The sequence below is a fragment of the Raphanus sativus genome, chromosome 2, assembly GCF_000801105.2.
Source record: "Raphanus sativus cultivar WK10039 chromosome 2, ASM80110v3, whole genome shotgun sequence".
Lineage (NCBI taxonomy): Eukaryota > Viridiplantae > Streptophyta > Magnoliopsida > Brassicales > Brassicaceae > Raphanus > Raphanus sativus.
In genome coordinates this window covers 1,165,742-1,189,673 of record NC_079512.1, presented here as the reverse complement: position 1 = coordinate 1,189,673, position 23,932 = coordinate 1,165,742, and the positions used below count along the sequence as shown (strand labels likewise).

At 36.0% G+C, this 23,932-nt stretch overlaps 4 protein-coding genes across 6 annotated transcripts; 2 read left to right on the top strand and 2 right to left on the bottom strand.

Annotated features, from left to right (window-relative positions):
* Positions 1-2,545: 2,545 nt before the first annotated feature.
* On the top strand, positions 2,546-5,713 carry LOC108835859 (uncharacterized; the record flags this gene model as incomplete). Its single annotated transcript, XM_018609083.2, has 3 exons — positions 2,546-2,866; positions 5,324-5,482; positions 5,582-5,713. Coding segments are annotated over 3 exons (546 nt in total), but the record flags the coding sequence as incomplete, so codon positions are not given.
* Positions 5,714-5,794: 81 nt separating this feature from the next.
* On the bottom strand, positions 5,795-7,876 carry LOC108840345 (uncharacterized). Its single transcript, XM_018613176.2, has 2 exons — positions 7,733-7,876; positions 5,795-6,823 (listed from the first exon to the last, which is right to left on the bottom strand). Exon 2 carries the CDS (start codon positions 6,814-6,816, stop codon positions 6,076-6,078), a length of 741 nt encoding a protein of 246 aa, XP_018468678.2. The 5' UTR covers positions 6,817-6,823; positions 7,733-7,876; the 3' UTR covers positions 5,795-6,075.
* Positions 7,877-12,952: 5,076 nt separating this feature from the next.
* On the bottom strand, positions 12,953-14,095 carry LOC108841364 (putative glucan endo-1,3-beta-glucosidase GVI; the record flags this gene model as incomplete). Its single annotated transcript, XM_018614127.2, has 1 exon — positions 12,953-14,095. A coding segment is annotated over one exon (1,089 nt), but the record flags the coding sequence as incomplete, so codon positions are not given.
* A 1,209-nt stretch (positions 14,096-15,304) lies between these two features.
* On the top strand, positions 15,305-22,086 carry LOC108842567 (uncharacterized). 3 transcript variants are annotated; one of them, XM_056994073.1, is made up of 19 exons: positions 15,305-16,713; positions 17,269-17,354; positions 17,430-17,768; positions 17,838-17,921; positions 18,012-18,317; positions 18,486-18,543; positions 18,768-18,915; positions 19,012-19,142; positions 19,205-19,426; positions 19,507-19,754; positions 19,857-20,069; positions 20,166-20,366; positions 20,450-20,503; positions 20,577-20,642; positions 20,713-20,844; positions 20,929-20,982; positions 21,073-21,132; positions 21,210-21,596; positions 21,684-22,086. In XM_056994073.1, the coding sequence occupies exons 1-19, from the start codon at positions 15,630-15,632 to the stop codon at positions 21,870-21,872; spliced, it is 4,062 nt and encodes a 1,353-aa protein (XP_056850053.1). In that variant the 5' UTR covers positions 15,305-15,629; the 3' UTR covers positions 21,873-22,086. The 3 variants fall into 3 exon arrangements, with proteins under 3 accessions (XP_056850053.1, XP_056850051.1, XP_056850056.1); XM_056994071.1 differs by having other exon boundaries at positions 21,681-22,086; XM_056994076.1 differs by having other exon boundaries at positions 21,691-21,852.
* Positions 22,087-23,932: the final 1,846 nt, after the last annotated feature.

Sequence of the window (23,932 nt, the reverse complement as noted above, 5' to 3'; positions counted from 1 at the left end):
ATAACATCTTGATATTTTCACACAAAGTTCACAACACAACATAGCTTTTAAATTTATTTTTTAATTGACGTCGGCAACATAGTTTAGCGCCAACATACAAGAATTTAGTGTAATAACAACCACTAAAAAATATGGAGTTCCGCTCACTGCACATGTAACATCATACCGATGTTTTACGATATAAATGTGGTTACATTCCACTGGCAATATATTTATGTTTTATCATTTAGGATTATTTTTGAAATTAATTTAACTACTGACAAAACTAAGAAATGTGGCGTATATTAAAAAGATGAGGCAATTGGAGGAGCTTGATGCGGTTAGGGAGACATCGACCCTTTCGTGACCCTGTGAGCCACTTTCACTGCGTTCACATTTATTCATTTTTTTGGATATAAGAAAAAATCATATTAACGTGTACTATGCAATATATATCTGCAAACCATATCGTACTATGCAATATATATTAATTCGAAATGAAACTAATCCATTTATGTATGAATGGACTCATTCGAGTCGTCTTTCTCTTGTACACCCAATGGTACTCTCCACCATGCAGCAGTCTAATATATATGTATCCCAAATGTGTGTTAATTTGACTTACACTCGAACATAATTATATATATCCTGGCTATGATGATTATGAGTTCAATCAGCAAATATCATAATTTTAACTCATGATGTTTGGCTAAAAGAAGCACTTTTGATTTCATAGAACATATATAACCCGTGTAAGGAGACGATTATTATTCCACTATGTTTATTATATCCTAATTGTTACCACAGGATAATATAATACACCACTTGACACCAAACACATGGAGGCTATATATTTTGACTGATGATATTTGCCATATTGGTATAATTGGACACTTTTACTGTTTATAGTCAAATTCAGTTTTTTTTTTGTTTACAAACATGTCTCTTGTAAAGTTGGAGGTATGTATATTGAATTTACTTGAAACAAAATTTAAATTTATCTCGGAGCTAATTGAAAGTTTGCAAGAATATAAATTAGGTGTTGTATGATACAGTATATCGAATAAAACTGAAAATAATATTAATAAATTTAATTTTTATATTTAACGTTTGCACAAAAAAAGAAAAGAACTTCAATTCTAATAAATATATCAGAAAAAGTAATATTCTGGGATTGAAAAAAACCGGTTGAGTTTCTTTTTTAGTTATTTAAGTATTCATCATAGAATAGAAGATCCAAAATTCATAAAGTTCAATTTAGGAAAACACTATTCAAGAAGTAATCACAGATTTTCGTATACTAGTTAACCTTTCCAAACCATCATTTTATATAATAGCAAAAAAATAACACTTTTTTTTTAAATAACGACTGCTTTGGCGGTTGAAACAATGTTCCACATACATATTGTAGTAAATGTGTACTTAGCATTCACCACAAACAGTCGAAATGTTAGTGACAAATTAAGATTATAGGTTTAATTTTGTTAGTATAATATGCAGTGGTGCAGTCACAATACAATTTATTTTGAACACCCAAAGTTTTCGGTTAAATTCTACTGCCCTGAACGCACGTGGTTATATACATAATACATCTATAGTTCTGGTATGTTCAGAAAGGTTAAACACTAGCTAGATGCATCAAGAGAAAAAATGAATAATACTATTAAAATATTGTAAAAACAATAAAATTCTGCATGAAATCAGGGCAGATCTGAGAAAGCTTAGCTATATAACATTCACATTTCGCAATGGCAAGGGTCATATTAACGCATGTAGCCTCCCCTGGATATACCCTTTTCTGTCTGTTTTTTTTCTCTTGTTTTTTTAGGATCTTATGTGAAGACTGAAGACTGTGAAGTGGAAATATGCCACACTAATTATTATCGTTATTTAAAATAATCAACAACTAAAGCACTATCAAGTTAAAGTGTTTATCTTTAAGTAAAAGAATTGGAATTAACTCCTGATGGCTTTGAAAAGCATATCATAAAGCAGTAAAGCACTGGTCCAAAGGATTGCATTTTTTGGCTTATTTACTTAACCATAAAGATGCAGTTTTTATAATAATAATTAATCATACAGTTTTGCAACATTGTTGTTGCTAGAATTCTCATTAAAAAAACATTATTGTTGTTAGTCTAATTTTTTTTGTTATTTTTCCTCTTTATAGTGGTTAACTGTGAGATTCTTGTCAGCATTTAAATAACATTTTTATTCGTATGGTATCTACATCTTAAACTATGGCAAATCAAACAAAGTGCAGATTTCGTCATTAGGCAAAGATTAATGATCACGATAATTATTTGGTTTCATAGGTGAAAACTTATATTAATTGGCCCAATATAATGCAAAACGATATTTGTTTCTAAAAGCCCATTAAACTCATGTTAGTGGTCACCATTTCTAATACTAAGAATTAATAAATGAGTCAGCATTTTAGATCGTTGACCGTGGAGTGGTTAGACTTGAAATGAAAAAGCCCGTACGAGATGTTAACACGTGTGATTCCGATTAAGAAAGAGATCTGTCAGTGTGTCTTGCCTGATTTGTTGCTTCCTCCTAATAAACTGCAAAACCCCGTTTCAAGTTGAAGAAGCCAAACTTCAAAGAATTGCAAATGGGAGTAGATGAGAATCCAAGAGTTATGTACGGTGTGATCATCACCGTTTACATTGACCGTCAAACGACGAAGACAGTCCGATCGTTTCGAGCGAGACGGGAAAATGAAGGGACGTGGTGGAAGCGTGGGATCGGAAGGACGAAGGGGTATGATCGGAGAGCGAATCTTTTAGCTTATATTCGTCAGCTGAGGTCTGAAAGTCTCGCCGGAGAATCGAAACGCGACGGTGTGGAGAGTGAAAACGTACCTGACCGGCCGAACGTGAAGGTAACGTTTTACAGATTTTCATTTATTTTGTTACTCAATTTGACATAATGGGCCTTTACTATAAGGGGGAGATATGGGCCACGGTTATAAGAAGTAAGCTTGTGTTACTTGACTTGTGTGTTATATACTTTACGCAAAAATTAAAGAGGAAGTAAGCAGTTGCATAATAAGGTAGGGGTGGGCATTTCGGTTTAGTTTTGGATTTGGTTTGGGTTCGGATTGGTCTGGGTAATTTGGGTTTTATAAAACTCAAACCAATTAAAACCAAAGTAGCTTTGGTTTGGGTTCGGTTTGGGTTTAATTCAGTTCGGTTTAGTTCGGTTTGGTTTAGATTTAGTTTGGTTTACATTATTATGGTCTAGTTTGGTTCGATGTAGTTCGGGTTGATTATAAAATATGAAGGCATCAGTTTTATAATTTTATTAAAAAATAATCAACTCATAAACGATAGAGTGAGAATATAAAAACTTATGGTATATGATTTTATATATAATAGTATTATTTGAATCATATTTATAATTTTTTTAAAGATATGGAAGTTATGAAAAAATGAAAAACAAAACTTTAACTAAAATTTACAATATGTTAATACATATATATATCATATATATTTTTACTATATATATATTGGATTATCGGTTTGGTTCGGTTTAAACCCAAACCAATCCAAACCGTCCGGGTTGAGTAAAACATAAACTAATTGGGTTACATAAAGAGCACGGTTTGGTTTGGTTCAGTTTAACTTCGCTTTGGTTGGTTCGGTTTGGTTCGGTTTGGTTTTTTTGCCCACCCCTATAATAAGGTGAACTATCTATCTTATTAAAACAGAAACATTACAACTTCTTCTAGGTGGATTTTAAAGTTGAACCTTATGTAATTAATGTTATATTAATCTACTTATTATTAGACATATCTTTTTATAAATAATTAATATCAAACATTACCATAGTTTTTCACTTCTTACCTTATTATTATATCCACTACGCATGTTTCCTTATATTGCATATATTTTACTATAAGTTAGATACATCCACTAGCATATTATACTATAAGATAGATTATTAATAATACATCTACTAACATATCTTATTAAAACAGAAACATTACAACTTCTTCTAGGTGGATTTTAAAGTTGGACCTTATGTAATTAATGTTATATTAATCTACTTATTATTAGACATATCTTTTTATAAATAATTAATATCAAACATTACCATAGTTTTTCACTTCTTACCTTATTATTATATCCACTACGCATGTTTCCTTATATTGCATATATTTTACTATAAGTTAGATACATCCACTAGCATATTATACTATAAGATAGATTATTAATAATACATCTACTAACATATAATACTATACGACAAATTACTAATAATACAATATATTATTTGTATTCATTAACTTGCATCTATCAATATTAGCAATACTACGAAGACGACTAACTCTATAATTTTAACCTATAAACCATGATATACTAATTTATAACAAAAATAATATTACTGTTACAAATTAGTTTTTATAAAAAATATTTATAGTAGCAAATTGTTATATAAGATAAATTTAATCAAGACCCAAATCTTTTTTTTTTCTGTTCAGAAAAAAAAGAAACCTACGAATATATACCATTAAATTAGCCAAAAATCTTCTAAATAAATAGTAACTCTCACCAACCCAAAAAAATGAATTAAAAATATAACAAAAGATATTATGTTTGAAATTTAGCTCACTGAATCAGTATAAATGTGTTCATTTCAGGTATGGGTTTTTCGAGTTCTCAACATTTGGATCTAAGTAGGTATTTGTTTTTTTTGTTCGAGTCGATTTTTTTGATTCCGGATCATTCTAACTTTTTATATTATAAATCTTAAATAATATACAAATGTATATAAAATATGTGAATCAAAAGATAAACCCGCGCAGACGCGCGGGTCATGATCTAGTGTAAAGCTTAATCCTCTTGGTTCTTACAACCAAAACATTATTTCTTACTACTTCTTCAGTAAATAAGTTAACTGTAACTAACTAGGTGTTGACCTAATGGCAAAGAGTGTCTAGTATATAATCTTTACTAGAAGGATTTATTTATAATGTTTAGATTTCTGACAAATATGCGAAATCACTTTTTTTCTTCTATCAGCACCATTCTGATTCGATCTTTGCTAGTTAGGTCTTTTTATAATGTTTAGATTTTCCACAAATAGATGGAACCACATTTTTTTATCAAACATTGTTGGTCTAGTGGTAAAGGAGTATAGACACTCTGCCATTCAAATTCAATTTTGTTGGAATAGACTATCTACAATATTTGAACTCCCGGTAAAAAGTTAAACAAACTTTTTTTTTATAATATGATTATCAAAAGAAAAAGTAAAATGTATTTTAAACCAGCTAATTTTATTTTTATTTGCTAAATTAGGATGTTAAGTAATTTTACCTTTTTGTGATTAACAGAAGAAGAAACGACGGTGGATAAGAAAAATGATGAGTAAGTTCCGGTTACCGTTTCTCCGGCCATTTCGAAGGAAAAACAGGACGTGGAGATACCGCCACTTTGTTCCAGATGAAGAAGAAGGAGAAGCAAAGAGCAAAGCTCACAATTCAGATCTTTGGGTACTATTAATGTTCCATTTACGTTTTTTTTAGCAAAACGTTTGCTTTATACAACTGTTCTTAATTAATAAACCTTGTTCTTTTGTTACCTGAATGAAGAAAAAGCTTAAAAACGTGGTTGGAGGGTTATCACGCGGCTGTATACGACGTAGAAGAGACTCATGAAGACAAATCAAGAAACAGACTGTTGTCCGAAGTTAGAAGTGAGGAAGGATTACTACGTTTTCTTTTACACATAACCTTTTTTTATTTTTCTTCCAGAACTTAAGGAAGATGAAAATCAAATCAATACATAAAAACATGAAATACAAAGAAACTGGAAAAAGGCATAAGATCACATGCCTCACTAAGAGTACAACAATGCAGAAACAACAAGAAATACAATTACAGAAAATACATATTTACACGAAAATAAATTTTTAAAAAGGGACAAGAGCGAGTTTATTCAATTCCCTGTATGAATCATGTTAGCATTTTTATACTGCTCCTGCAATTTTGAAGTCGTAATGCTAGAGAAGAAACTGATTCAGTTAAGTTAACAGTTACCGACCTTTACTGCCACCTCTCTGGTTCCTATGGAAGAAGAGCAACCGTCAACGGCTTAAAGGAGCAGGAGACCGTGAAGATGATGCGAAGTCGCTTGAATCCGTATCGATAAACCTAATATGACGGTTCTGTCCTTGTCCTTGTCCTTGCCATGAATCTAAATCCAATACGCCGTTGTTGCTCAGAGAATCATCCGAGCTGTAATCTTCTTCATCATAAACAGCTCCACCACGACGCGGCTCTATGACATAATCTCCCAACACAACAGCACCTGGCGTCGACGACATTATCGTGCTGATCACGTCTCTTCTGTCTCTTTCCCTCTCGAGCCTCTTCCATTTCGTTTCCAGAGCTGGATCAACGGCTCTAGGGCAAGCATGCGGGTGCTTTTCCTTCATGTGTTTCTTCAGCTTCTTGAAGTTCCCCACGAATGAACATTTCTCCTGCATACAAGTCCTTCTCTTGGAGTTGAAATGCACTCGGGCGTCTTCGACGACAGTCCAGCCTTTCACTTGACCTCTGCACAACGGACACAAAAGAGCTAGCTGTTCGTTGCCGTGTGATTTTCTGTACTGGTCGAGGCAGTTGGAGAAACGTGTGCTCGTTGCGCACATGTAAGGACGGCATCCTTTGTGATAGGAGGAGCAGAGGAGAAGAACAGCGTTGTGTGGTGACTCCAAACATACGGGGCATGTTGAGCCAGACCATTCTTTCTTGCAACGAGACGGTGGTGATTGGTAAGGAGCAGTAACGTGAGCCTTACGTTTCACTTTCTTGATTTTCCCCATTCAGAACCTATTCAAACACAAGAGACCATTGTACACAACTCTAGTTAGTGTAAGTTGTGAAAGCCAATGAAACCAATCAAAAACCCAATATAGTAACATCCATATGATATGACTTTGTAAACAACAAAGCAAAACTCAACTAATCATCATCATCATCGCTAATAACACTCTAGATGACAAGTTGACCATGAAATTTGAAAATGTACAATGCTCATTAATAGCCAGTGATCCGGATCCAGATACAAGATGACTACACTTTACTTCTACGCAATAGAGTGAGTGTTAATTCGCAAATGGCAAATCACAAGCGAAGACACGATTAGATCCAAAGACATTGAGAAACTGCACATCTGAAATAGCAATTCTAGCTATTTTGAATAAACAATTCAACTAGCAAAAACTTAGTGTTTAGCTTTCAAGTTGTGAAAGCTAATGAAACAGTAACATCCATGTGAAAATGGTAACCAACGAACCATTATCACTGACAACGCTCTATACGATGCCATTGACCACGGATCCGGATCCGGATCCGAGTCAGAAAAGCTACAACACGACTACACTTAACGTGTACGCAATAGAGTAAAGCAAAATGTTCAATCTCAAGCAAAAAACAAAATCAGATCCAGAGACATTGAGAATCTCCAGATCCGAAGTAGCAATTATTCTACCAATTCACGCAAAGACCAAGCTCTAATCATCAATGCTGAACGCAGATTTTCGATCCACATGTTAAGATACAGTTCAATGTTAGACAGCAAGCAACGATTCGAGATCTCTCGCTCAATCCTAATCGAGAATCTAAGATATATGATCGTAGACCTCTCTGCCGAATCTTATCGGATAACAACAAGATGGCGAAATTAGCAACGGTATATGATAGATTGACGGATGTGGAGAAGGAGAGAGATAATAGTACCGGAGATAAGAGGAGGAGATCACCGGTGGTTGACGGAGGAGGAGAGAGCTCCGAGCTTTTTCAAGGAAAGGGAAAAGCGATTGCTTCTATAGATTGACGCACACAAACGAAGCCACAGAGACGCTTTTTGTTTCCTTCTTTTGTTTTTTACTAGGTAATTACCCGCGCTACGCTGCGGGATTTCTTCATAAATTTAATATATAAATAAATACACTTTTGATACTAATCCTAAGTTTTGTACTAAGATATTTATAATCTAAACAATTATCATATTTTCTTACATATTTGTTTTCTTGTCCTAATTTGTGATTAAATACTAAAAAGTTAGACAGTTATCTTCTTTTTTGAAAAACGGTTTTCGAAGTGAAAGTGATATTTTGGTTCACTTGCTCTACGTGTGGAAATTATTTTATGTGTTTGTCATGTATTATATATAGCAATTTAAATGTTCTTCTTCTTGCATTATCAATTTAAACAAACAAACTTCAAAAATATTACATATTCACAAAAGTCTCTGAGAAAATTTCTGCTGTTCTGTTCTCTTACATTTAAATATTTTGAGAAATTAATATTTATATACGTATATGGACAAACAGATACGCAAATTAAAAATCTACATAATAATAAAAAGTTTCTTCATATCCGCAAAACCGTGATGTACATTAATATTTGATCAGATCGATATAATCTCATCAACCTGATTCTAATTTTGGATTCTGAAATTGTGTAGGAGTTCATGAGTAGTAATATCATTAATAGTTTAATCACATCAAACTCGATTCGAACTGATCGAATCACAATAATCGATAAACCAAAATATTTCTGATTCGTTAGCCGGTCCGGTTTTAAAAGAGAAATTCTTGGGTTCACCCCTAGAGTGAACTTTTAGGTTCACCCGACCAATAGAAATTCGTTATTTTATATTCAGTATCTTTTAAAAAAGGAAACAAAATATTGCCAAGTTTTATTATGTTTTTAAAATAAAAAATAAATAGAAAATAATAGTAGTCGCAAAAAAATATATTTAAAATACCGTCAACAAAACACTAAACCTTAAACCTTAAATCCATGGTAAACCCTTGGATAAATACTAAATCTTTGGATTTAAAAGAAATATATTTTTAACACAGTCAGCAAAATATTAAATCCTAAATACTAAACCCTAAACATTTGGGTAAACCATAAACCCTTGGATAAATCCTAAATTCTAGGATTTAGAATTTATCCAAATGTTTTGAATTTACCAAGAGTTTATGATTTACCCAAAAGTTTAGGATTTATCCAAGGGTTTAGGGTTTAGTATTTAGGGTTTAGGATTTAGTGTTTGCTGATAGTATTAAAAATATATTTTTTTAAACGTGTTTTTGTTTGCGGTTAATATTATTTTTATTTATTTTTATTTTTCTAGTTTAAAAATATAATATAACTTGGCAATATTTTGTTTCCTTTCTTAAAAATACTGAATATAAAATAACGAAATTCTATTGGTGGGGTGAACCCAAGAATTTCCCCTTTTAAAAACACTGAAAAAAACTAAAACAAAATTTCCTTGGATAGAACGATTCCGAACGAGTACTCGAGAATCTGTTGAGAATCTCCTACATACTCATAATATATCGTTAATATGTATATATTCTTCTGTTTCTTTTGGTAAAATCCATAAGTAATAAGTAGAAAGGTTTGCTGTAAAAAGAGAGAATGAAATGTACTCAAGTAGATAGCAAAGATGAGATGGATAAACCGAATATTTCATATCTTACACAACATCTTATGCTACATATTTATATAAGAAAATCAGATTAGTAATCTTTGTTTTCTCCATACCTTGTCCATACTTTTAAGCCACAAAATAAGTACTTGACAATCTAAGATCTAGACTTAGATTAATATATCAAGCAAACTCAAAGATTTTTAACTAACCAAAATAACAGTAGCGTTCAATAACTTCCTTGAGTTGTTGCTTTTCTTCTTTCCCATGTTTTATGCTTTTCGTTTGAGAACAAATATGGATCATTCAAAAAGTTTCCAATGCAAGATTGAAGATTCAAACAAGTCTTGTTTCCGATTAGTTGCATCATTTCAAAAAGGTACTCTACTGCGTCTCTAAATTTAACCAAAAAAACTCTACTGCGTCTCTTTCTTTGGCTTTTTTTTCTTCACATGAGCCTCCTCTGTTTCACCTTCATCCTCTTCCTCATCATCTTCTAGGATCGCCATCTTCTTCTTTGTTTCAGCTTCAACCCATTGTGTTTACTACAACTACTCTACTTCGACCATAAACCAATCATATACTAACTTAGGAATACAGAAATATATGTGATATGTAAACAGCAAAAAGAAAATTAACCTTCTCCACTAAAGCCTGAGTCAAATACAAGACCTGTACGATGCTGATCCAAGAAAACCTGCAATAACAGTTATTACGAGTGAATAAAAATCTATTTCACAAATTAAAGAACATTAGTCTCCATGTAGAGGAGTGTACCACAGAGATAAGCTGCTGTGTCTTCACGTCACATTACCGTAATTATGGTCCAATCCTGAACAGTTTAATAAAATAACACACAAATGAGATTGTTGAAAGGCATGCATATGGTTTTAAAGTTTATGTGGACAATACGATGCATCTTCTTACCGCAAGGAGCTATCATTTGATGTTGTGGATGTCTAACCACAGTTTTCCTGCAACTGAGAGGATGGATTACTTGTTTGATACATCAACGTTGTTTGTGATACATCATACATAGGTAGAGAGAATCAGTGGTAGCTTAGATGTTCCCATAGTCCGTCTGCAGCAAATATGAGAAACTGATCTTGTGGTTAGAGCTCATGCTCTGTTATAGACGGTGCTTACTCAAGTGTCTGAAGCAAATATGAGAAACTGATCTTGTACTACACATATTTCCTCCCAAAGAAGACAAAGTTCTCTAGAATTGATCAATAAGTCCAAAGTTCAAATATTTTAATGATTTTCTAACTACTAAAGCTACTAAACAAGTAACCATTCCAGCAATCAAACAAGGTGATAACAACAAAAAGAAGTAAGGTATTTACCTCTTCGCGAACCCAAACCATATTGGCCAAGACTTCTTGTGACTCTCTGGTACTGCCGCCACCAGACTTTCTCCAGGGACAATATTCCGATAACACCAATATTAGGTTTGTCAACACCAAGCATTTAAACAATATTAGGTTTGTTGGTTTCTGGCATAGGCCGCCGGAAAAGGTTGTTATCGGAGAAGAGACTTGAAAAGCCGGAACTTTCGTCGGCCTCAGCCACATAACCGTAGAAGAGAGTGATGAAGATCCCTGATTGGGTCTAAAATTCTTCAGCCTTTGTCTCCTTCATTGTCTTCTTCCCTAAACGACGGTAACACAGAAACCCTAAACCTCAATTCTATAGAACTCTACTCATCACCACTTTTCACCTCCGTTTCTACACCCTCCCTGAAACCACTGTTCTCACCTCTCCTAATCCTGCAACCAAACCGAATCTCCAAAACTAACTTCATCGTCGATTCGTTCCTCTCCTCCGCCGATCTCTCCTCTGTCGCTTTCTTCCTCTCACACTTCCACTCCGACCACTAATCCAGCCTCTCCTTTTCTTGGTCCAGAGGAATCGTCTTCTGCTCTCACACAACCGCGGGCCTCGCCAAAAAAATCCTATAAGTCCCGTCGCAGTTCGTCTTCCCTTTGCCTATGAATCAAAAAGTTACGATCAATGGTTCCGAAGTTGTTCTCATCGATGCGAAAGAGGAAGAGAGAGAGAGAGCGAAGACCACATCTGATTTCTCGATCAGGTTGAAAGAGGAAGAGAGGGGGAGATCAAAGAAACCTTTCTGATTGTTGAGAGCTATTTTATCGAGAAAGGAAGAGAGCGTAGAAATGTGACGTGGAGAGACAAAATGTTGTGAGTGGTTCTTACAATTTTTTCATTTATTGACATGTCATTCTCATATTTATTTTAAAGTCTGATGTGTCAACACCAGGAGAGAAACTTGCTTCATTACTGTGTGGATTTTGAAACTTGCGGTTATATTTCTGTACGTCGTCGTTTTTAAAGGCAACTGTTTTGATATATAGGCCTTGGGCCATTTCTGTTCCTCTCTAAGAGGCCAACATTTGAACCTACATAACCCAAATAGTTCATTATTCTATAATTTGAAATAATTTATATTGATTTTTTTTTTGCGAAATGTAATTTGTATTGAAATGACAGTTTTATTAATATTCATAAATTTAAAAAGCAAATAAAATGAAGTATTATTATAATTTATTTTAAATCATGTATTTAAAAGATTTTTTTGTGCACAATGTATTTTAAAAGATTGATAGTTATTTTATGGTGTTTTGATGGAATTTTTAGTTATAATATTAAAAAAAAATTGACTGGTTTGATATCATTGTAAATTATACGTTTCATTTAAATTAATTTTAGTTAACCTCGTTAAAATCAAATCATTGTAAATTAGTTTATTGACTGAATACATCTTGAGAGTATTATCGAGTTCGTCGATTTGAATCCTTCAGGTATTATACTTTGCATGTGTTAGTGTTTGTCTTTGTAAATGTATGTTTTGTGTTTTATTTGGATGTGTCACTACTATGATCTATCTTTGGAATTGTTGAATTATGTAATGAAGTAAGAGCACCTCCAAAGGCTCCAAAGAGAGGATGCTAATGAAGTTCTTATCATTAAAATTAAAATAAATATTAAAAGAGAAGAGATGAAAAGATCAAAAGTTCTTAATTAATAGGTTTAAAGAAATCCATAAGAAACTTATAAACCAAAAGTTTGTTTTTCACTGGCTAAGATTTTAAAAGAATTAATATTTTTTCATTTTTAAGAACTCTAAAAGGAGTTCTAGTTAAAGTTGCTCTGGCATATAATCTTGTAGCTATTTATTGATATGAAGATGGGGACATTGCTAACCCTTTTTGCATTTTTGTATTGTGCACAACAGAAAATGCTTCCAGAAAAAACATAGTAAAATTACTGAGATCTTTTCTAAATATGGCTTTATATTTCAGGTTTTTATTTTCATTACCTTTTATTTTGTTTCAAAAAGAAAAAAACAATATTCTCATGCCTTTTCATTTGTAGTTACTCTTGAATAACTTGTATTATTTTCAGTATATCTTAGGATTGACCATCTTTATTTTCATATATAACCAAAAGAAAATCTAGTTACAAGAAGCAAATGCAGTAACAGATGATAGTACTTTGTCTAAGTAGTAACTATAAATTACTACCAACAAGCTAGTTTTTCAAAATCAAGCGGGACAAAAGAGAGGGTAGACTGGAGTCATATCAGGTGAAAACATCCCGAAGCTCTGCTCCACCGGCCCTTGCTTCTGATTCTCCCTAAACATCTCAAACAAAAACACATCCACCGCCGTCCCCGGCCGACGAGGCGTCCTCATCCGCGCACCCCCTCCACACGTCAAAAGCCCCGAATTATACGCCTTCGCGTTATCAACGCTCGTGTACGGTGGATTCCCTTCCGTAGGCCACCCAGATTCCGCCACCGTCACCACCACGCCACCAGCATTGATCTTCTCCAGCGCCGCGTTGAATCCATCAACCATCGCCACAAACATGTTGCTGTACTCAAAACCACCATCGATCACTACAGGAGCGTTCGATTTGAAAACCGCGTAATCGAGAGAGATATCTTTCGGATCCGACGCGTAGGCGAAGTACGGGTAGATATTCGCCATGAGAGGCGAGTTGGTCTCGGCGAGGATCGACGAGATCTCCGTCATGATCTCGGTCAGATCCGGGAGGAAACTCGCGGCGGAGGGAGGATACGTGTTCTGCAAAGCGCTCATAGCAACCACCGTCGTGACGGAGATTCCCGCGACGCCGGAGCTCGTCAGCGCGGCGTTCACGTTCCTGATCGCGGCGGCGACGAACGGGGCGATCTCTCCCGGGAAGACCTCGTTCCCGATCGTGATCCATCTGATTGCGACGTCGTTTTTGTAAGGGAGGATCCACGTGGCGACGAAGTTGGTTGCGGCGGCGGGGTCTTGTGCTAGGGATTGGATCTGCTCGTTTCGCGGACCGAAGGCGACGGAGAGGCCTGAGCCGCGGAGCGCTTCGAGCATATCGGCGAAGGGCTCGTACATGCGGATGGCGTCGATGTGGTTGCTCTTGTATAAGGCTATTGTATCTGCCGGAGATGGGAGGTTGTTGCCGTTGCGGCCGTAGCAAACTCCGGTGATGTCGCCTGTAACGCCTAGCAAAAAGAGCGGGAATAAAATTAAGTTTCGGTTTACTGGAGATAAACCAAACCGGTTTTTGAATTGAACCGAATTGAAATAAAGACACGAAGCAAAATAGGCGGATGACCAGACCGGAATGTATAACCAAAGAAAAATTTAATAACAAAAATAAGACGAATTTAGTCAGAGTATTTAGTATGATTAGGGGTATAGTTTGGTACGATTTATATAATCATTACCAGCTGGGCAAAGGATTTGGATGAACAAGAAGAACATCGAGATAACAGCAACTAAACCGGTCGGTTTGGAATCCATTGATGTATTTTTTTTCTTCTGGTGTGTAGGAGATTAGTAAGAATGTATGCGATGATCCTTTTAATATTTGTGTGTGGATATGAAGATGTTCATGTTAGTTGAATGCGGGATGTATTTAAGGGTAACTTTTAGGAAGCATGCATTAGTCCTTAATGACATTTGATAGTGGATATCTCTAGTCTAATTAAGGTTTTGGAGCATGAATTCGAGGCTTGCAGCATTGAAATAAATGAAGAGTAAGAACTAGTACAATGTACAAGAACATTTAAGACATGATAGGAAATAACCATTTTAATCTTGTTATGGTTGTACAATGTACAAGAACAGAGTTTACTAGTTAGTTTCTGAGAGAATTTGGCCAGTTAAAATCATTTTAATTCCATAAATATTGGAAATCATTATATAGTAGTAATCATCATCTCATAAAACTGTTTCAACAACATTATAAATAGCTGAAATTGCTGCAAAAACTAATTATATTTTATGATTAATTAAACCACCCAAATTTTATTCTATCTTTTTGGCTAACTAAATCAAAGCCAACGTATTCAAAACATAGCAGATTCTAGATTAGTTAGTAGGTTCTAAGAATCATTTTCATATATCAATGCTACAAACATCACATGCAATTTATATATATTTCTCCTTCTAAACCAATAAAAATCAAAGTTCTTTTTGTTTAGATTCTTTTCTGGCTTCTGAGACAGAGCAAATCCAACAAGAAGCAAAAACAGTGGTATCGTCAAATCAAACACTGCACCCAAAAGTTCAAAGAGAATCTAAAAGAAAATCTTATTTGGATATGAATGAACTTCTAGAAAAAGTTCTGACCAATATCTCCATTAAATACAAAAAGAGGGATTAAATAGTAATTAAAAGAAAGAAAAGGCTTTTCCGTACGCTCTCGTGACTCATCTAACGAGTCAAAATCCACCACGTGTCGACAAAGATGAGGTGCACGAGTGCTACCCTGCGCCTCACACCTCCCTATCATATACTCTCTGAATAAAAAAGCTGAAAAAACGGTTCCTCTGTTGCCTGCAAATTACGCGAAAATATCTCTGAACAAAAAAAATAAAAAAATAAAAAAAGAACCGAATCAGTCGTGGGGAAGGATCCGAAAGAACATGAACCCTAGAAATCCGAAGAAACCCTAATCTTAGCCAACGCTCATAATCGCTTCCCTAATCGTCTCGAATCTTAAATCGCCGCGGCGCAGGAGCTAACCTAGGGCTCGCGAAATTAGGGTTTCGTTTCTCCTGTTATCCGGGAAGGAGGAAAATCGACGGCGGAGTATCTAGGTTTACTGTTGATTTCACCGTTCCATGGGCGGCGCGAGCGGTGGTTTGCGTCGGTTATGAGCCTTGACCAATGCCAGTGGCCGGAGAAGAAGATGACGGGAATCGATTCGTTAGCTCAGGCGAGCAAACACCTCTCGGAGAGGTCTCCTTACGATGTTCCTGAAGATGGTTTAGCTCTGGGGTTGAGTGTGAGTACCTTACCCGTTGCGTTGGCTAATTGGTTGAACCAGAAGGATGATAATAAGAAGCGGCGTAAGAAGTCTCACTACGGGACTGAGACTAAGAATAAGAAGAAGAAGTCTTCTAGGGTAGGGGAGAAGCTGAGAGGTGGGAGTGTTTGGGTTGAGCATGAGGACTACTTTAGGCGATTAGAGGCTCCTGATTTAGAAACTTTGTCAGGTTTAGCTTCTCTACGTTCTTTATCTTGTGGAAACTGCTTTTCTGTTCCTTCTGTGGAGTACGAATCGGTTAGTACTCCACAGAGGGAAACTGACGCGGCTGCTAGTAACGAGGATGTTAAAGACATTATTAGTGAAGAAGTATCTGAAGATGTTGGGAAGAGTGTTGATGAGATCTCTTCTGGTGGTTTAGAATGGATTTTAGGTTGTAGAAATAGGATTTTGTTGACATCAGAAAGGCCGTCGAAGAAGCGGAGGCGTCTTGGTAGGGATGCAGGTTTGGAGAAATTAGTGGTTGCTGCTCCTTGCAGAGGGAATGCGTTGTTATGTGATTTTTGCTGCACTGGTGGTGATGCCAAGGGATATCGTCACCAGCTAATTGATTGTACTTCCTGCAAAGCTACAGTTCATAAAAAATGCTACGGTGTGGTTGAGGATACGGATAAGGCTTGGTTGTGCTCCTGGTGTGAGCTGGAGAATGGTTGTAGTGATAGTGAAAGACCGTGCTCGCTTTGTCCCAAGAAGGGTGGTGTTCTGAAACCGGTTCTCTCGAAAACTGAGAATGGCGGGCCACCGGAGTTTGCTCATCTGTATTGTTCTCTGTGGATGCCTGAGGTGTATATAGAAGACTTGAATAAAATGGAGCCTATCTTGAATTTGCCTGGAATAAAAGAAACTCGCAGGAAGTTATTGTGTAACTTGTGCAAGGTGAAATCTGGTGCTTGCGTTCGATGTTGTTATGGTATGTATTGTTTCTTTCTGTGCATCCGGTCTACTTCTGAGCATGGGTAATATTTGAGATTCTTAATGACATGCTCTGTTCTGTAGTTTCTGTCTTTTACTTAAGCTACTACTTCCTTTGGAACAACTTAACAATTGTGCTAAAAATTAGAGTACTAGAAAGAAATAGGACTACTGTTAGAAAAAGCCTACGTTTCACCTGAAATTGGGTTTTATCTGCCTTTACTTACTGCTATGCTCCCAGCTTAAGTCCAGATAACCCAAATATGTAGATCAGTTTTAAGCGGAATATGATTTGTGGACTGTTCACAGCAGTGGAGTTTTATAATTTTTATCTCGGATGAAGTAGATTTGTACATCTAGAATCTTGTCTTATATTTTCACACAGCTTGGACCTGACTAAAATGAATAGGCAGATGTGTATGCTCCTCATGTTTTTTCTTAATTTGGATGCATCCTACTTTTCACACTTTCCTTTGATTCAAGTATTTTGTCTTCTTTCTTTGGTGAGTATCAGATGAGTTATTAATGCTTTATTACATTCTCTTGATCACAGCAACATGCCGAGCATCTTTCCATCCTATATGTGCAAGGGAGGCAGGGAATAGGCTAGAAATCTGGGGAAAACATGGGTGTGATACTGTAAGTTTCATCACTTATAGAACGGAATCATAGACATTAGTGATGTTTTTATTTAACATTATAATAAAATTTTAGGTTGAACTGCGAGCTTTCTGCTCGAAGCATTCAGATATTCAAGAAAGTGGAAGGCCTATAAAGGACGGAGATATTAATGCAGCTGACCCTACTGTATGTCATCTTCCATCAGAATCTATAAGAGATCGCCCAAGTAATGATGAGACGGGAGTCGAAGTAGGAACACAAGGTACAGGCTCTGATATTTCGAGAAACAGTGCGTTGCAAGAACTGGAATCACCACGTTCAGAATTTGACAGGTCTGCAACACACATTGTTGAATCAGGGATGACTGAGAGGAGCACAGATAATGAAAAAACTCGATCCGAGTCTCTTAGTTTTGTATTGATTCTGAAAAAGGTGTGTATAAAGTTAGATTATCTGTACCTGTTGACTCTCTTACTCATGGATTAACTTTTTTTTTTCCAGTTGATCGACCTGGGTAAAGTGGATGTGAAGGATGTGGCTGCAGAGATTGGGGTCAATCCTGATGCTTTGAATGCCAAACTTGGGGTAACGCGTAAACTTCTCATATACCTGCTTAAAACGTCTGTGTTCTCTTTGTGGCTTTTTGTGTATTGATTTCAAAGTTTTGCGTTACAGGATGGAGACTTGTTACCTGATTTACTAGGCAAGATAGTTAAATGGCTTAGACAGCATGCACACATGGGTAATAGGGACAAATGCGGAAATTTTAAAAGTACGAACACAACTAAATCTGAGCGTTGGGCAGATATCTGTACTGAAGGCACTGTGATGTTAGGTTCTGACATTGTTTTTTCTCTGGAGCGAACCTCTGCTGAAAATTGTACTGGTAATGGTTTTGTGGTCGAAGAAGCTGAAGCTAAGCCAGTTTTGAAAAAAGAAATCAGTGGGAATTTGCCATCTGATCATTCTTCAGAAGAACAGGTAATCAATCTCCCATGGTTCTTATCACAAATAGTTGCTACTTATTAATTATCAAAGACTGGTTAGATATGATACCAAAGTTTAGACGTAGCTGCTTCGGTATTATTTTTTACGCACAAGTACCTCCTGATGAGATTTTTGACGTTGTGCCTTGTTTCTTATATACAGAAATCAGTAGTGCTTGATCAGGAATTTCATCTTGGGAAAAATTCAGTTCATCTTTCTGGTATGTTATTCTGACTTTTCCTTATTTCTTTCTTCCTGCATATCCCATGTATCCATCCCCCATGCTTGTATCCTCCGTGTAGCATTTTCTTCATTTGTTATACATAGTTGCTTGGAGTCTTTTCTATTGTGGACACCTCTTCACCGTTTAATGTTTATCTCGGTTAATAGATAATCTTAGTCGATGGTAGCTGCTGCTCATCTTATTTTTAATTTGCTGCGTAGATGATCACGGAGGAGAATTAAATCCCATTTCGTCTGGAGTGATGGTGGAGAATGCCTTTTCTGTGAGGCCAAATAGTTCTCATATGCCAAATAGTTCTCATAACCGTAGAATTTTGAACTGTCCAAGTCCTATTATCTTGGATCTCCTGTAAGCTCCAATCTCACATTTGGGCAACAGTCTGTTTTCTCTTGGCTACGTAAACATTCTACCTACTAAATCACTTTTTAATCTATGATGATTCAGTGATCGTGAAGCATATCCTGGTTTCAATCCTCATCCTTATATCCACAAGGAATTGTCAGAGATGGACAAGAGAAAGATCCTGAAAAGCAGCACGAATTCTTATGAGGATAGGATGACAAACGAACCTGATGGTAGACACTTTATGATTTATGCCACAGTTAGGACATTTGGTAACATTATAAACATTTGACAGGCACTGAAGAAGGAACAAAACATCTGCAGGACGCTGGCGATCACACTATCTGTTGTGATTACCAAAGTCAGAGTGCAGAGCGCGGAGATACATATTGTCAGTTAGCTAAAGCTGGGAAACTGGGCATACTGGATATGTCTCCTAAAGATGAAGTGGAAGGAGAACTTCTATATTATCAACTTCAGTTACTTGGCACCGGAGTTTCAAGAAAACAACTATCGGGTGATTTTTTTATCCCATTGTTTTATGTACTCTATATATTAATTATGTTATATTATTCTGAAGGTGATCTCTTTTCTCAGACGATCTAGCCTACGCAGTTACCAAAAAGCTGCCCCTGGAGATTGATGAAGAGCATGGACGAAGATGGGATGATGTTCTGGTCAACAAATATTTCCACGATGTCAGGGAAGCAAGAAAGCAAGGCAGGAAAGAGAAAAGACACAAAGAAGCCCAGGCTGTTCTAGCTGCTGCTACTGCAGCAGCAGCAACATCTTCTCGGAATACATCGCTCAGGAAAGATATGACAGAAGAACCTGCTCAACAAGAGGTTGTTGTTGCTACGTTTTTGAGTTTTTACTGGATGTATGTATGTATGCTATCTGTGCCGTGTTTCTCATCTTTATCTTCTTACTGGTTATAAATTGGACAGATGAGTACGTATAGACGTAAAGTTACTACCAGCGGTCACCTAGTGCCACAGACAAAGGAAACACTTTTAAAGGTGCCTGTTTCTGGTCCACCATCTGATAAGAGTTCTGACCAGCGTACACGAGAATTTTCATTACAGAATCCGCGAAGTTGTGACATCTGCAGACGCTCTGAAACTATATGGAACCTGATTGTGGTGTGCTCTAGTTGCAAGGTGATACGACACTTCCTGAATTTTTTTTCTTTTGTTTAACTAATCCATGATTTGTGTTTTCATGGGACATCTTTAATGACCAGCCTCCGTTTACAGGTTGCTGTTCACATGGACTGTTATAAATGTGCTAAAGAATCTAGTGGTCCTTGGTACTGTGAACTATGTGCGGAATCTACTGGTTCTTTCAATTTTTGGGAAAAACCGCATTCTACTACAGAATGTGCTTTATGTGGAGGCACAACTGGGGCTTTTAGGAAAGCCACAGATGGCCAGTGGGTACATGCATTTTGTGCTGAGGTGAAGTTTCCTTGTGCATCAGGATCTGAAGTACTATTTAAGTAATGAACATTGCAAATAATTTTGTATTTAATTTCATGCAGTGGTCTCTCGAATCAACCTTCAGAAGGGGGCAAATAAATCCTGTGCAGGGAGTGGTGGGTTTATATTACTATAATGCAGAATCATTGTCATGTTTAAGCTGTTTTAATATATATGATGCTTTGTTAGGAATCTCTGGCCAAGAACACCAGCACTTGTTGTGTATGCCAACGGATATATGGTGCATGCATTAAGGTATTGAGTACTGACCCTTCCTTAAGTTTTGGGACAGAGATTGATCAATAGCTTATTTGTCATTTTACAGTGTAGTTATGGTAACTGCCAGACGACATTTCACCCAACCTGTGCCAGAAGTGCTGGCTTTCATATGATTGGTGGTGGAAAACTTCCGCATAAGGCTTACTGTGAGAAGCACAGCTTGGAACAGAAGGCAAAGGTCTTATTCGTCATCGCTTTACTCATTTTCATGATGGCCTGTTTGCTTCACATGGTTGCTTATATCTGTCTTAACTGTTGGCAGGCTAAATCTCAGAAACATGGGACAGAGGAACAGAAAAGTCTCAAGCATTATAGGGTATGAGTTCTTAGCCAAGGAAAAAATATTTATTTTTCCCACTTACAAATTATTTTTAATTCTTGGAAATTTTGCTACATCTCTTCGCAGGTTGAACTAGAGAGGCTACGCCTTCTATGTGAGCGGATAGTCAAAAGGGAGAAGTTAAAAGTAAGTTAAAGTACCTTCCATTGAAACAAGAGTCAACAAATGGGCACTTGACCTTTTACTGGTGTTAATATTTGCAGCGAGAGCTGGCTGTTTCCTCACATGAGATACTTGCTGCCAGAAGGCATCACGCTGCACGTAATCCATTTCCTCTTCCTGAAGTGTCTTCGGACTCAGCTACAACGTCAATTAAAGGTCATCAAGATAGTAATATATCTGGAAGTGAAGCAATACAGAGGTCAGATGATATCACCATTGACAGCACAGCCTCTGTTAAGCGTCGACGACGAGGCAAATGTCCTGTTTTAATGGACACTGATCAGAAATCCGACGATAGTGCTACTTCCAAGGGTCGTAAGCAACCAACCGAAAGCCAAGTGTTCTCTGGGAAAACCGTTCCACGCAAACATTGTATAGTCTCGCCAAGTGTATCAGAGGAAGGAGATGAAGAATCAGAGCCCAAGAAGGTGAGAAGAAACTTTTTGTCCCAAGTTACAATGCATTGTAACTTCTCGCTCTTATACTTGTTTTGTCTTGGTAACTGATAATAGCAGCATGTAGAAACATTTGCCAAGGAGCTTGTGATGACATCGGACGAAGCTTCTTTCAAGAACCGGCGGCTCCCAAAGGGTTACTTTTATGTTCCCGTTGATTGTCTGCAAGAAGACAAGCTGGGCAACAAGAAGGCGGATTCATCTGATAAGCCAAACCAAACTGTGCCTTACGGTGAGTGTGAGATTTGAGAGAAAAGAAGAAAAAGGCTCATTTTAGATTCTGTTTGACCTTTTATAAAGAAGTAGTATCAGTCACTTGATTATGTTTGTATACAGCAGCTTACGTAATAGGGTAGAGCAGAAGTGTAAATATTCTTCAATTTTTTCTAAAATTTCTTTAGTTATGCATGCTAAATTAAATTACATAAAGTTCAGGTTCAGTAAATAAATTTTCTATAATCAACATTTCGAAAACGTCGAATTAGAAATGGATCAAACATCGATGCACCAGTTGGAAGCCGAGAATTGGTATGTCTTAGTGCATTTAGTTTTTGTAGAGTTAGTATTTGAATTTGAGGACAAAAAAGGGAAATTAGCTTATAGTATTGTCCTATTAGAATAAAATCAATTTTTGTCACATTTGGACATTGACTACTTTTTTTACACAAAATTCATATAAATTCTTTTACAGAGCAAAAAAATATGGAAAAATAGAAAATTTGATGTAGACAAATATGTGTATATAATTTTTTTTAATTCAAAAGATGTTTGAATAATAATTTCAAAAATATGGATAAACGTGTTAATAAATCAAATCTACCATCTACGGTTGTTTAGAATATGTAATCTAAAAGACACACAATGTTCTAAAGCCGGTATGAGGCACATTATACAGAAGACATATACAACTAATACGGTAGAATATGAAATCCATGTTTCCCTCTATTATCTGTATTATTGGTAGATTAAAAAGTCTAAACATTTCTTTATTATATACTACAATAGAAAATACTCTCAAAAATAAATCTTATTAATCTACGGCCGTATCATACCTATCCTATCTATTATTCTACTTTATAAATTGGTAGAATGTATGTTCTTGACGGTTTGTAAATATAATCCGAGAGTCTTTATAAAAACGGTTATTAAATATTTTCTAAATCTTTTAAACTTTTTTTTTTTTTTAATTGTAGATAGGGGTTGACATCGTTTGCTTATCGTCTATGCTTTGATAATGATTAGGTGATCGCATATCAGTCATTTAGGGTATATATAGGGGTTGATATTGTCAACTAAAATAGTAAAGAGAGAGCAACTTAAAGAGTCAAATAAAATAGTGAAATAAGGTAGTAGCTAGAGGAGTAAAATGAGTAACTAAAAGAGTCAAATAAAATAGACAAATGACAATCTACTTCCTACACAAGTCATAACTGAAAGAACTTCATTCAAGTTTCACTAGAGGATTTGAAATTGTCTTCGGAGGAGTGAATTTGGCTCTTCGCAAAAAGAAACCACAGCTCGTGAAGCTTGGAAATCCTGAGGTACTTGCATATGAAGCTGTGAATAATCTTCCCTGAGTAGATGAGCTGGTTTTCTATGATCGCCAAAATCGGACCGAAGATAAGGTCTTTCAAAACTTCCTCATACTCATCTTTAAGAGCAGTCTTCACTGCGTCCAGAAGCGTCTGTCTACATGTATTGTTAATCTTGTCAATCCGCGACTCAACTCCTTCTTCGTGAATGTGTTTAGGAACCTGGTAAGCCATTCCTAATAAACATGGAATCAAAAACTCGTTAGCCATTCCTTTAACAAAATATAGCCATCTCAGATTTACTAGTCTATTAGACAAATCAAAACTACATACAAACATAATTCAAAACAAAATGTAATCAACTAGAACATGTGTTTTCCTCATGTGTTTTCGTCTAAAAGCAAACAAAGCCAAGTATACACATTATCGACCATTCAATTAAAATAAGAAACCCGATCCCAAACAACATGAAAAATCTAGCTCTATCACATGTCGAATTGGTTAGCCTTTTAATGTCTATTAGGAATTCTAGACCTTAATAAAGCCGATACCGAACAAAATAGAACTCAAAATCATCTCGACAACAAGCTACAATAAACTCACAATCAACTCAACCACAAACTACAATTAAAACCATAAACTTGAATCGATTTAGGTTTTAAACAATGCCATCTCTTTCTAGTACATGCAAATAAACAAAAACGAAAAAGGCAAAATCGAAATGGAAAAGGGGATTTCAAACCCTAACCTTCAAATTATGGGAAGCGAGATGAAGGA